The 14044-nt window shown below is 35.4% G+C and overlaps 1 protein-coding gene across 1 annotated transcript; it reads right to left on the bottom strand.

The window, feature by feature from the left end:
• Window positions 1–564: 564 nt before the first annotated feature.
• Window positions 565–5400, bottom strand: LOC132716329 (uncharacterized; the record flags this gene model as incomplete). Its single annotated transcript, XM_060699578.1, has 3 exons — window positions 5321–5400; window positions 4317–4981; window positions 565–779 (listed from the first exon to the last, which is right to left on the bottom strand). Coding segments are annotated over exons 1-3 (908 nt in total), but the record flags the coding sequence as incomplete, so codon positions are not given.
• Between the last annotated feature and the right edge of the window lie 8644 nt (window positions 5401–14044).

Raw genomic sequence — 14044 nt, 5'->3', positions numbered from 1 at the left:
ATGATTTATGAACAAGTTTTTTATGGGATATACGAAAGTACTGTTAAAAATGTGAACTAAACTATAGAATGACTTTTATATTTTATCAAATGCAACTTAAATTATCTCAATGCACACGAGTAAATAACTACGGAAGAGCATTAGTGCCAGGTGTATGTTTTTTATTAACTCGAAATTTCGAGTTACTCACTCGAAATTTCGACTTACTTATCTCGAAATTTCGACTTACTAACTCGAAATTTCGACTAAGTAACTAAGTAACTCGAAATTTGTGTTAAAAGTGTTACTAACCCGAAATTTCGACTTACTATCTCGAAATTTCGAGTTAGTAAGTCGAAATTTCGAGATAAGTAAGTCGAAATTTCGAGTTAGTAACTCGAAATTTCGAATTAATAAAAAAACATACACCTGGCACTAATGCTCTTCCGTAAATAACTCATAGCAACGACATAAAATCTCTTTGCCACCTTATATAAGCAAATTAACCGTTATGATTTTCATATGCGATAGTTGATCGTTATAAATTGACATTTTAATTCAATCTTATATAAACTTAACACTTACTGAATGTTGCAACAGTACTCTTTTGGAAATGAAATACTTCCATTAAGTTTTGTTGATCCGAACCCATTTGCAGTACAGCGAAACTCCATGCAAGCTGCTTTAACATCGCTGTCACCCGATGGTGACGCTTTAGGCCCAGCTATAAATGATCCATATCTTTTTGACCAATCATTGTTATAACTATTCAGCTGAAGCACAGACTGGTACGACAATATCTAAAAACAAAAAAAATATTATTGTTTCCTTTTTCAATCACTTTACACAATATTGTAAATATGTGTTAACATTTGGCGTTTATCTTAATATGTACTCAATTTTAAGACATTATGTACGAACTAACGAACTATGTAATATAACGTATAGATGGTTGTGTAAGCTCTTAATTTATATAATACAAGTGTAAATTAGTTCAGTCTAGCTTTGACAATAGCTCGATTAACGCTCTCTACTCGTGTATACTAAAGCTAAAATGAAATGGTTGGTCACTGACCAAATACGGTCGATGTATTCTTGGTATACAGGGAAACGACATATCTAATGAAATTTGTCGTGTTTATGGGAACAATGAACTTTCTTTTTCATCTGTCGCACGGTTGTGTAAGAAATTAAAAAGTGGTATGGATTCAGTAAAAGATGCACCTCAAGCACACCGCCGGAAAACTGCAACTGTGCCAAAAATGGTTGAAAAAGTAAAGGTTTTGAATGTTGCCGATGCAAGATTTACAACTAGGTACATAGCTAAATGCGTAAGTATCTCAGTAGGAGCCACGTGACGTGATTAAAAATGGATAAGGGCCAGACAGATACCCCAACTCCTGAAACAGAGAAAAAACTTGCTCGGATAATCATCTCTAAAAAATTGTTTAAAAAGTTCCCTAAAACAACAATCGATCTTTCGCAAGAATCATCACTGGCGGTATGACGTGGGTTCACTTTTATGAGCCCAAGCAAAAGATACATAACAAAATATGGACAACCAAAAGAAGTCGAAGACATTGCATAGCAAAACGTTCCATGAGCGTCATGTAAATTACTTAACCAATCTAGGTACTTCTATTCAAATACCGTACCATATGGTTAATCTGTAAATGCAAAGCTGAAGAAAGGCAAGTTCAAGTATTTTAAAAAACCGTCGATCAGCAACCGGTCTCCGTTGTGTCAGGTTGTTGCATGACAATGGCTTCTTCATGCAAAGCGGCCATTGTACGAGAATATCTGAAACAGGACAAGATTGTGGAGCTTCCTAACCCTACTAATTCGCCAGATCTTGCCCTATGTGACTTTTCCTATTTCCGAGGCTCAAAAACAACTTGCTGCAAGACAATATTCAGCTATTTTCGAGTGTCTGAACAGTTTACCTCAAAAAGATTATGAAAATGCATTTCCAATTTGATTGAAAGACAAATACTTGGTATATCACATGGTGGTGAGCATTTTGAAGGGTTGAGATAATTAGTTTGGTACTGTTTGTTAAGCACTTATGAAATTTGGCCTAGTTGCATTCATATTTGACACCCATCGTATGACGCGTTGTGTAGTTATATTGAAATACCAATATTATGAAATGAAAACATATCCAAACACTTTCTTTTTTACCTATTTAAATCATCTATGAATTTTTAGCTCACCTGAGCATGCTCAGGGTGAGCTTTTAGGATCGTTGAATGTCCGTCGTCCGTCGTCTGTCGTCCGTCCTCACTTGTTCGTTAACACTCTAGCGGTCACATTTTTTCCTCTATCATCATAAAACGTAATCAGGATGCTTGACTAATAGCTCGGATGAGTTCGAACATGGGTCATCTCGGATGAAAAACTAGGTAACAGAAGCTAAAAAAAGAAAAACCTTGTTAACACTCTAGTGGTTTTTTGACTCAATTGTCATCAAACTTGGTCAGAATGGTTGTCTAGGTATTTGCTCGGATGAGTTCGAATATGGGTCATCTCAAATGAAAAACTAGGTAACAGGAGCTAAAAATAGAAAAACCTTGTTGACACTCTATTGGTTACATTTTTCACTCAATTATCATCACAATTAGTCAGGATGCTTGTCTAGGTAATTGCTCGGATGAGTTCGAACATGGGTTATCTCGGAAGAAAAACTAGGTCACAGGAGCTAAAATAGAAAAATATTATGAACACTAAAGTGGCTACTGTTTTGATTCAAATATCGGGACAATTCGTCTGAAAGTTTGTTTTGATGATTTCTACTTAAAGTTTGAATATGGGTCATCTAGGGTCAAAAATTAGGTCACACTGCCAAAATATGGAAAAACCTTTTTAACACTCGGGTGGTTACATTTTTAACTTAACTGTCATTAAACTTAATCAGGATGCTTGTGTAGGTAACTTCTCGCACGACTTCGAACATGGGTCAGCTCGGATGAAAAACTAGGTCACATGAGCTAAAAATAGAAAAATCTTGTGAACACTCTAGTGGCTACTATTTTGATCAAATATCCTGGAATTTGGTCAGATAGTTTGTTTTAATGATTTCTAGGTCACATTTGAATACGGTTCACCTAGGGTCAAAAACTAGGTCACACTGCTCAAATATAGAAAATCCTTGTAAACACTAGTGGTCACATTTTATCTCACCTATCTTGAAACTTGGTCAGAATGCTTGTCTAGGTATTTGCTCGGATGAGTTCGATGGGTCAGACGAGCGATCTATGACCATCCTGGCCCTCTTGTTTGTTAAATTCTATAGGTCTATGTCGAATATATAAGTCTCTGGTTTGGTCTTTCTTGAAGGCCAAATGTAAATATATATTGTTTTCTTTCTTTTTTTTTTTTCTTTTTTTTTTGTCTTATAGGGTATATGGAGAACTTGAGTTAAACTTTTATGAAATGATAAATGGCAGATATGTTAAACATTTTGTTGAAACATTTCACTTCAACAATGCCTTTTTTTGGGGTTGTATTTTACGTCGCACCAAATAGCAGAGATCATATTACAACTTCCAAACTTTGCAAGTGAATCATTTCAGACACGAACGGCTACCCGAGTAGGACCACCGACGCCGTGATATAGCTTCCTCACATGAAAAAAACCAAAGTCCTTGGCAATATTCAAACCCACAAAGTGAGAAGTGGTTTGAAGTCGACGATCTTTTCGATTCGACCAAGGACGCCCCACTGTTTTCTACGGTACAATTTTACGTAAATGTAATTATATTTTCTACATTAAAACAAATAATTATTCAGTTATCTACACTGAAAATGGAATATCTTTAAATATATTGCATTCATGATAGTACTTCGTACAACTGCGCCTTATGATTTTTTTTTTTTTAAGTTTTTCAAGTTTCATGCTGATATCTTTGATTATTTCTAATTCAATAAATATATCGGCATTTTTGACGAAACATCTTAGTTTTAAAAGGGCATAGATGGAAGGATAATTGTTTTGTCTTACAATGGTACAATGTCATGAAAATTATATATTTAAAGTAACAAGTTGATAATTATGTTTTGAAATCATACCACTTAGTTGGAAATTTTGTCTTGAATTAGATATTAGAAAGGAGTCTTAACACAATAAATACAACTTTCAGAATAATGCCTTTTACCTTACATCTGGGTCTTTCATATAAGTCAAGAATTTTTATTAATGTGGATGCACGACAACGGCAACACAGCGGCCTTAAAACTCGACTTTTTTGTTAGAAACAGACGTGTTTACAAACAAATATTGACAAGAAAGGAAAAATGGCTTTTTCATATATTACCAACTTTACACTGTGTTTTGTTACCTTGACTTTTATTTTCATGAAGCAAGCCTGGCTTCCTGGCGCATTTTCAGGTACGTCATACCACGATAACTGTTTCCCATATGTCGTAAGTGGAAGATCGGTAATTAATGATTCTTTTTGGGCTAGGAATGAATACGAAAAGTGATAGTTTTTTGTACCAGCATTCAGACATTGATCCAGTTCATATTCGTTATATACCGGACCGCTTTTCCCCAATATAGTGCCCCAACTGCGCACATTAAAGTATATTTCCTCCATACGCGTATGTATTTCAAATACATATTGAGGAAGTATGGGTTGTTTGTCGATTGGTGCAGCGTATAAACGCTCGAGGTTTCCGGTTGATTTACTCCCGGTCTCTACATAAAGAATTGCTTCTTTACGACAAAGAGTTAGAACGCACGCGTGTCCATTATTATCAGTTTTGCTCGATGAGAATCCAGTAATCATATTTTTGTCCGAACGTTCTCGAGTTACGGCATAAACAGTAGCGCCTTTGGAGTATGTGTCCTTTAATTCAGGAGACTTATACACAACAACACTTGCATAGCATGGATATACGTATTGTCCGTTAATTTCTGTTGCATTTGTCAATGTAGGAACAGTTGGGACGGTTGTATCGTTGATACGTATATCTTTTGCCGCTGCTACGTAGTAAAACATAACTAGAATATCGAAATGGAAAATTTATCATTTAAACAATGACCATAAGCATAAAAATATATAACGATTCTTTTAAGAAATATGTTCATGAATGCAATATACATTTAGTATTTGTGTAATTAAAATTAATTTTGATAATATGATAGTGTTTAAACATTTAGGCTGATTGTTCTGTCTTTCACTTATATAACTATGATGAACGTAAGCTCGAAAAGGCAATTTGAAAAAACCTCTAATCTAGCTGATATAATAATTTTAATTTAAAAGACCCCAAATGAGTAGGATTTCTGTTAGGAATCCATTGAAAGACGAAATAAATCGTGCTACACAAAAATACAAACGAAGGAAAAATCCAATATCCAAATCCATGTTAATGTCACTTGTAAAAGCGCTTTTGTAGAAGTAATTTACGAACGTTATATTGATAATTTAGCGTTATTTAAAACAAGGACACTAGCTTGTCAGTTCATGATGATTAGTCACGATAATCTTATCATTGACATTCATTTAATATCTTAATTTAGTGAAAGTGAAATTGAATAATGATAAAATAAAATTGGAAATAAATCACATCAATCCTTTTTACAAAACAAGAGGAAAATGATTGATCTGATATTGCCACGTTAGGCACAAAATTGGCGCAATATTTCTAAGCGTAAATATGATTTCGTATGAGAATAACGCCTTTTTACACATATATAATGCTTGTAAGTTTAATGGGAATTCTTATTCCTCTACAGTTTGCGAAATATATCAAGCCGTCCGTACCTTTTTAACATTTTTGCTCTGCTGAATGCGTTTCTTCTTTCTGATAAGGGGATAAGAACATAATTATCGCACAGCAAATTTAATGTGAAGACAACACTACACAAATGTTTCCTGAAAGTGGAGGCTTTTCTTTCCATTCTGCTTTTTATACAAAATATTCTCAAACTATACACGTGTGTTTTAATTGGTATATAAACAACGGATATCTATTATGCCACTAGCTAGAAAGATACTTATATCCGATGGTACAGCATTGTTCAATTTATTATTTCTGACCTGACCAACATTTTTTTCAGATATCTATCATTTCCTACATAAAAATAATTCATTATCAGCTGATTGGACAAATGGAAATCCACCAAGTAGTAAATTGCGCCGTACGTTATCATTGATATTTTGTGCGCCATACGTTATCATTTCCGGAAAATGCCCCGATATTAATATTTACAGCAGTAAATCTAGCCAGAATGGACATGTATGCTTAGATGACGACATATTACAACTTTTTAATGTCAGTGGTTTCAGTTAATATACATATATGCAAACGAAACAGTAAATTTTAGAGAAAAAGCCGTACGTTACCACGATCAAACCGGTGGAAAATTCTCTCGCTTCGAATCTGGTGACGCGCATTTCAGATGAAGTACGGGACGAAACATCATGAAATAAAATCCTGTGTGCCAGGAAAATTGTGGAGAAGGTTGTTATATGTACCTTTATATCAGAACATCAAGAATTTCCGAGAAAAAAGGGAAAAACCAACTTTTTTGCTGCATCCGCCATCTTGTTTGTTAGGGTAACGAACGGCGTGATTCTCCCTCTTGATCATGGAACCTTCAATGTGACACTTTCGTGCCATTCCATGAGAAGCGGCGTATGGTCCCCAAGTAAAATAATGCGTGTAACCTTAACTAGAAAACAATGGGCAAAACTAAATAAAATGGAATTTTGATAGGGGATCAGAGGTTGTAAAGCCTGCATATCGCAGATATGACGTCAAAAGACAATATTTAAAAAGCAGGCAACATATCCTGAGGATGATTCAACATAATTCATGTAGGAATATTGGCTAGAAAAATGCCGAAAAGTAAAAACTGAAAGTATCACAAATGTAATATCTGTAATCAATTTGATCACCATGAAAAACAGTGATCTTTGGTTCCAGATGTACACCAAGTTCTGTCCAAAACTTTGCAAAAAGTCAATCAATGACAACAAATCTCGGCGTGGACAGTTACTTGCATTTCCATTACTGCCCATGAACAGGCTCAATCAAACCGAGCCTGCAACATTTTCAATTTTGTCGTGTTGGGCTTTCTTTAGGGATTCTGTATTTCTCTTTTTCACTTACTTATATCTAGTGACTTAGAGTCCGAAATGACAAATTCATGTGGCGACAAGGCCAAACATATGAAGAACACTATGGTTATAATGTGGTTACAAGCATTAATGATGGTCATTATTGTCTGGTTTATGCAACCATTTGACTAAAGTTTATGGTGGTGTTTGGTACTTTTCACTCTGGATCACAACAGTAAGCAACATTGAATTTACCAGAGCACAGTTTATCCACCTCATCATTCCTGGGGTGACTGTCAAGTATTTTACCAGTACTATTGCCTTTATTTACGCAATGAACTGTAACTTCTGCGCCAGAGTAGAGAGGTACAGTGCGAATAACCGTGAAGAGGATTCCATGACCAATCATTATGAAATAAGCTACACAGTCCTGGAATCAAACCCAGGCCTAACGATTCACATTCCAACGCTCTACCTACTTAGCTGACCGTTTAGATCTTCTTTCGTTTATTTGTAGATCTGACGATGACCGAAAGAAGGTCACGCTCATGTTACTTTTTAATCACGTCCACGAAAATGAAGCATTTCTATTTTTAACCGTTGGAAACCAGACAAATGTTATTCGATTGACACGATTTCAAGACATTGCATTTGAACAAATATGACGATGCCCTGTGACACTTTTTAGATAAATGACTTGGATCTAACTTCACGATCCCGAAATTGATAGAATCTGATGTTTCGCAGAAATCATATTTTTAATATCAACTTAAATGTTTTTTTAAGACAAAATGAATTCATGGATAAGGTAAATAATTGTCTGTTCTGTTCTGTTCTGCTAGAAAGCCCTATCGGAGTATCCAAATCGGCCAAAAGTCGAAAATGAGTTACCGCCAATAAGATCTACATGCAAACATAAGAAGTTAGGAAACTTTAGTCAGATTTGCGTTGGACTGTGAAACTAGCGATTCAACCACGATGCGCGTCAATTTCGTTGTGATTGATCATAAAATCTTTCTACGGTCAGTTGAATTGTATCACTGCTCTGGCATGTACGGAGGAAAGTAAACACATTTAGTACTCGAAGACTGGTCAACTGGTTGACTTCCTGCACAGGAATGGTGCGGTGGCTGATCTGTGCTCTGGTGAATACAATTTGGCTTGCATGTAACATTTATTTGGCAAATAAGTTAGTATGGCATTGCTACTCAACCAAATATAATGAACTTTGTCATGTGTAAATTTAAAACTGGTACTTTTTACATGTACATAATGTCCTTATTTGCATTTTTGACATTTTGTGAATTGGAAAAATTAAGTTACCCACATTTTGAATATACTTGCTATACTATTAGTGTAAGTTTATTTGAGTTGGTTGAACGAGTGTATTAGTTAATATGTTATTAGTATAACTTTGGCAAGTTTGTAAGTATAGCAAGAATAATGTTATCGTGACATTTATGTAAACTATAAACACACTTTATGAACAAAGTTTTTTTCCTTTTTTTTGTCTCAAGAAAACGTGCTGTATTTTAGATTAATAATATAACCCTCGCCAAGCAGCTCAGGCTGTATATGCAAACAATTTTTTTAAAGGGTATAACCTGTCAAACATCTTTAACCTTAAAATGTTCTATTAACTGATTTACTATCTTGTTGTTGGGCGGGGAGTGGATACTGTTGTTGGCTTAAAACCACAAACCTCCAACCAATGTAAAGTTTGCCCATATATTCTTTCATGTGAGACGGCTATTCAGCTAGCTCTACACAGGCTGAAATAATGTACGTCGCGGTCCCTGTGGTCATCATCCACAAGGTAAGCTTAAAAGTCGCCATATTACTTTTAAAGTGTTGGTGAGACGTTAATCACAAATAAAAGATAATTCTTTGTTTCAATTATTACTTATTACACTATCCTGCAAGAAAAACAGCATCATCTGTTTATCTCTTCGTAATTGTATGGGACGACTTAATTAGTTCAAATAACTGGAGTCTATTCACATCTCTAAGCTCAAGTAGGTGAGGTAGTTTTGTCGCAGTAACACCCGAGGTTTGCCAAATCATCTTTCTTATTTCGGCACCATATGACCAAATTTGTGTTTGCGCGCCGTAAAACCAACGACCCAAACAAATAGAGTGAAACAAGAATCCCTAAAGAAAGCCCAACGCGGCAAAATTGAAAATGTTGCAGGCTCGGTTTGATTGAGCCTGTTCATGGCCGGTACTGTCAAGTGCAAACTACCGTCCACGCCCCCTAGCACCGGCTTAAGCAGAATTCAACATTTAACATGAACTGAAAAACATTTTTGCATTAATACTATGACTAAATGTCAGTAAATGACAACAGACGTTGCTATGATAGCTCCAGCAGTACCAATGAGGCTCTAAGTCATAATTTCATTTAAGTGTGTTATAAACTTTCCTTTTAACCATAGAATGGATTTAATGTGTTTTGTTTGATGAAATGATTGTCAAAATCTTTTTTTTCATTCACGATGTTATCAGGAATTATTCCTGGAATATATTTGTGAAACTTTTGTAAATGCATTAGAGGGTGTGGTAATATTTTAAAAAGTTAGTTATCATATGCTAACTGTTTTATAATTGATTGAAACTATACATTTTTATTTATTTTTTGATATTGTAATGATATATTTTAACGCAATTTTAAAATTTACAATTTATATTAATATGTTAACTGACTTTCGAGGTACCATGTATTTCAGGCATCATTTTCACAGCAATTGCAACAGCAAAAATTCGGGTTTTATGGATAAAAATACATACATACTGTTTCAGAAAACAAACTTTAAAAAATTTGCAATTAGTTCTAGGTTGACTCCAACATTAGGGAATATTGACTAGAAAATTCCACAAAGGCCGAATCACAGTGTACACTGCAGTGTCCGATATAACTTCCGCTTGCCAACGAGGTATACATGCAAAACGCGGATTTCTTTTTGACTGAAATATAGGTAAAATAGTTCAGTTCAGATCGATTATTGAAGACATTTTTTATTAGCTCGCCTGTCACAAAGTGACAGGGTGAGCTTTTGTGATCGCTTTTCGTCCGGCTTTCGTCCGTCCGTCCGTCGTCCATAAAGTTTTACTTGAAATGACATCTCATAAACCGCTGAGCCAATTTCATCCAAACTTCACAAGAATGTTCCTTTAGTGGTCACCTTTAAAAATTGTTCAAAGAACTTAATTCCATGCAGAACTCTGGTTGCCATGGCAACCGATATAAAGAACTTAAAATATCTTCCTTTATAAAACCCAAAGAGTTAGAGCTTAGATATTTGGCATGAAACATTTTCTAGTGAGTGAGTATCAAGTTTGTTCAATTAAAAGCCCTCGGGTCAAAATTGGTCCGGCCCCAGGGGGTCATTGATTTTCCCTATATGCATATAGTAAAAACTTATAAAATCTTCTTTTAAAGAACCCAAAGAGCTAGAGCTAAGATATTTAGCATGAAACATCTTCTAATGAGTGTCTATCAAGTTTGTTCAAATAAAAGCCCTGGGGTCAAAATTGGCCCCGCCCCGGAGGTCATTGATTTTCCCTATATGCATTTAGTAAAAACTTAAAAAGTCTTCTTTTAAAGAACACAAAGAGCTAGAGCTAAGATATTTAGCATGAAACATTTTCTAATGAGTGTCTATCAAGTTTGTTCAAATAAAAGCCCAGGGGTCAAAATTGGCCCCGCCCGAGGAGGTCATTGATTTTCCCTATATGCATATAGTAAAAACCCAAAGAGCTAGAGCTAAGATATTTAGCATGAAACATGTTCTAATGGGTGTCTACCAAATTTGTTCAAATAAGAGCCGGGGGGTCAAAATTGGCCCTGCCCCGGGGGTCATTGATTTTCCTTATATGTGTAAAGCAAAAACTTTTTAAAAAAATCTTCTTTGAAAAAAACCCAAATAGCTAGAGTTTAGATACTAAGCATGAAACATCTTCTAGTGAGTGTCTACAAAGTTTGTTCAAATAAAAGCCTTTTAGTCAAAATTGGCCCCGCCCCGGGGGTCATTGATTTTATTTATGTGTATAGCAAAATTTTTTAAAAAATTCTTTGAAAAAACCCAAATAGCTAGAGTTAAGATATTGAGCATGAAACATCTTCCAGTAAGTGTCTTCAAAGTTTATTCAAATAAAAGCCCAAGGGTCAAAATTGGCCCTGCCCCGGGGGACATTGATTTTCCTTAGATGTGTATAGCAAAAACTTAAAAATATTCTTTGAAAAAAAACCAAATAGCTAGAGTTTAGATATTAAGCATGAAACATCTTCTAGTGAGTGTCTTCAAAGTTTGTTCAAATAAAAGTCCTGGGGTCAAAACTGGCCCCGCCCTAGGGGTGTCATTGCTTTTAACTATATGTGTATAGGTAATACTTAAAAAATATTTTTTTACAAAACTCAACGAGCTAGACCTTAGATATTTAGCATGAAACATCTTCTAATGGGTGTCTACCAAGTTTGCCCTGGGGTTTAAACTGGCCCCGCTCTGGGGGCCTATATACAGGTCAGCGACTTCAGGGCCATCATGGCCCTCTTGTTATTTTTGTGTCGCCTCTACGGAGTAGTGGCGACATATAGGGATCACTTCTCCGTCATCTGTCTGTCCGTCCGTCACAAAACTTGTCCGGACTACTCCTCATAAACTACTGGTGCAATTTCACCCAAACTTTACAGGAATGATCAGTACCAAGTCTAGTTGTGCATATTGTCAGCATTTTCAGGTTCAATGATTTTTGTTAGAGTTATGGCCCTTTAATAATTTTTATTTTTAAAGTTTGTCCGGACTACTTCTCTTATACCACTAATGCAATTTCAATGAAACTTTACAAGATTGATCTGTAGCTCAAGTCCTTGCGCATATTGCACGGGTTTTCCGGTTGAATGATTTTTGGCTGAGTTATGGCCCTTTGATAAAAAGTTGTTTTTTTCTGTGTGTTGCCAGATACACAAAAGCTTGTCCGGACTACTCCTCATAAACTACTGGTGCAATTTTATCCAAACTTTACAGGAATGATCAGTACCAAGTTTAGTTGTGCATTGTCTGTCCGTCTGTCACAAAACTTGTCCCAACATGAAATTGGCCATCATGAGGCGACACATGTGATCACTGATCGCTTTTGTTATTATCATGAGTCTGTCTTATATGAAATAGTATTTTCCCGGTACTGAAGAGAACATTTTCGTTAAGAAAATATTGACACTGAAACTGCCACCCTTGAGGCTTCTAAACTGTACGGTTGCTTGCATAATCTGAAAAACAAGTCATCCGGTTGCATGCGAGGTCACGGTACTGTTTCTAGCAATATCGTATGCATTTCTGATTACTAGACGACTTGTTTGAAAGAAGATTTGTAAACAATTATTAATATTAATATGAATTAAATAGTGTCCCATAGACGGTGCTAGGGGGTGTTGGGGATGTTGCACAGACTGTTGATAACTCTACCCTGTATAATTTTTCAGTTATTGCCCTTTGTTATTTTTCAAAATTAAATTTTGTCTATAACATAACTCAAAAAGCCTTTGAGATATCAACATGAAACTTCATAGGTGGATAAATCTCACTCAGGAGGTGTGGAGGTGTGCAATGCACAACAATGATAACTCTACCCTTAATATTTTTGGGGTTATTGCCCTTTATTATTTTTCATACTGATTTTTTCACCCGAGTGGAGCATAACTCAAAACGTCTTTGAGATGTCAACATGAAAATTCATAGGTTGATAGATCTTATTGAGGAGGAATGTTGTTCGCAATAATGATAATCTTCCCTTGATAATTTTTGAGTTATTGCCCTTTGTTATTTTTCATACCTTTTATCCTGAGCTTATCTCAGGATAAGAGGTATCAACCTTAAACTTCATAGGTGGATATATCTCATTTTGGAGAAGTGCAGCACACATGAATGATAACTCTTCCCTGCATACTGTTTCAGTTTTTGTCCTTTGTTATTTTTCATGCTTAATTTTTGTCCAGAGCATTACTGAAAAGCCTTTGAGATATCATCTTGAACGCCGCCTTTCCTTGATGATCTTGTTTATCATATTTTATGCCCACAACCGTGTTGTTCGTGCCGTGTGGCGTCTGTAAAACGTTATTCCCTACATGCAATCCATTATCAATGTTGTTATATTTTTATCCACAAGGAATTGTTCGGCGTTCAGTGTTGGGTTGCGTTCATTGAACGCTGCCTTTTCTTGTTGATCTTGTTTATCATATTTGAAACTCCATTGGTGGATAGATCTCATTAAAGAGTGCAGCGCACAAGAATGATAACGCTACGGTAACCGTATATAATTTTTCAGTTATTGCCCTTTGATATTTTCAGCCATCAGTATTCACAAAGGTTTCAAATCTGTAATCACTTCAGCTATCAGTTTTCATTTCCAAAGTACCTCTTAAAATTGAATTATTCTGCTCTACTACATATACATTCTTCCAATGAGCAAACACATTCGGCGGGGGATGGCTATGTTCACATGGCTCTTGTTTTTGCTGTTTTTATGCTTCCGATGGATCATATTTTTACAGATATATAGCATATTTAGATATATATGTAAATTTAGTAAGCAAAGATGTTAGGGTCTATTAGCAGGACTATATTTAGAAGGAGTTTGATATTCTGAGTTGACATTAACTTTTCCAAGACTTATGTTTAAATATATTATGTTAGTCTAAAATGCTTAAATGAATACACTTTTATTCAGTTGTGCTACATGTAGATTCTTATTTAGTAAATTGTTGTTTTCAATGTTCACATCAACAAAGAAATGTGCATTACCTTTGACATCGCTGTGCGGGCTCAGGGTCAATGTCATTCTTTGAGGTCTAATGTCAGACAATTTCGTATCCGCTATTCATATCATATACTTTTAAATAAACTTGGCTCAAATGTTCACCTAAACATTTGTTATGCAGAACTAATATCGGCACTGTATCGGCTCAAGGTTATCGGTAAACTAGAGATGTGTCCATAGGATAC

This window comes from Ruditapes philippinarum, unplaced genomic scaffold, assembly GCF_026571515.1.
Source record: "Ruditapes philippinarum isolate M1 unplaced genomic scaffold, ASM2657151v2 ctg2800_1_1_1_1, whole genome shotgun sequence".
Lineage (NCBI taxonomy): Eukaryota > Metazoa > Mollusca > Bivalvia > Venerida > Veneridae > Ruditapes > Ruditapes philippinarum.
Note: the sequence above shows the minus strand (reverse complement) of the source record. Positions and strands in the feature narration are given on the sequence as shown.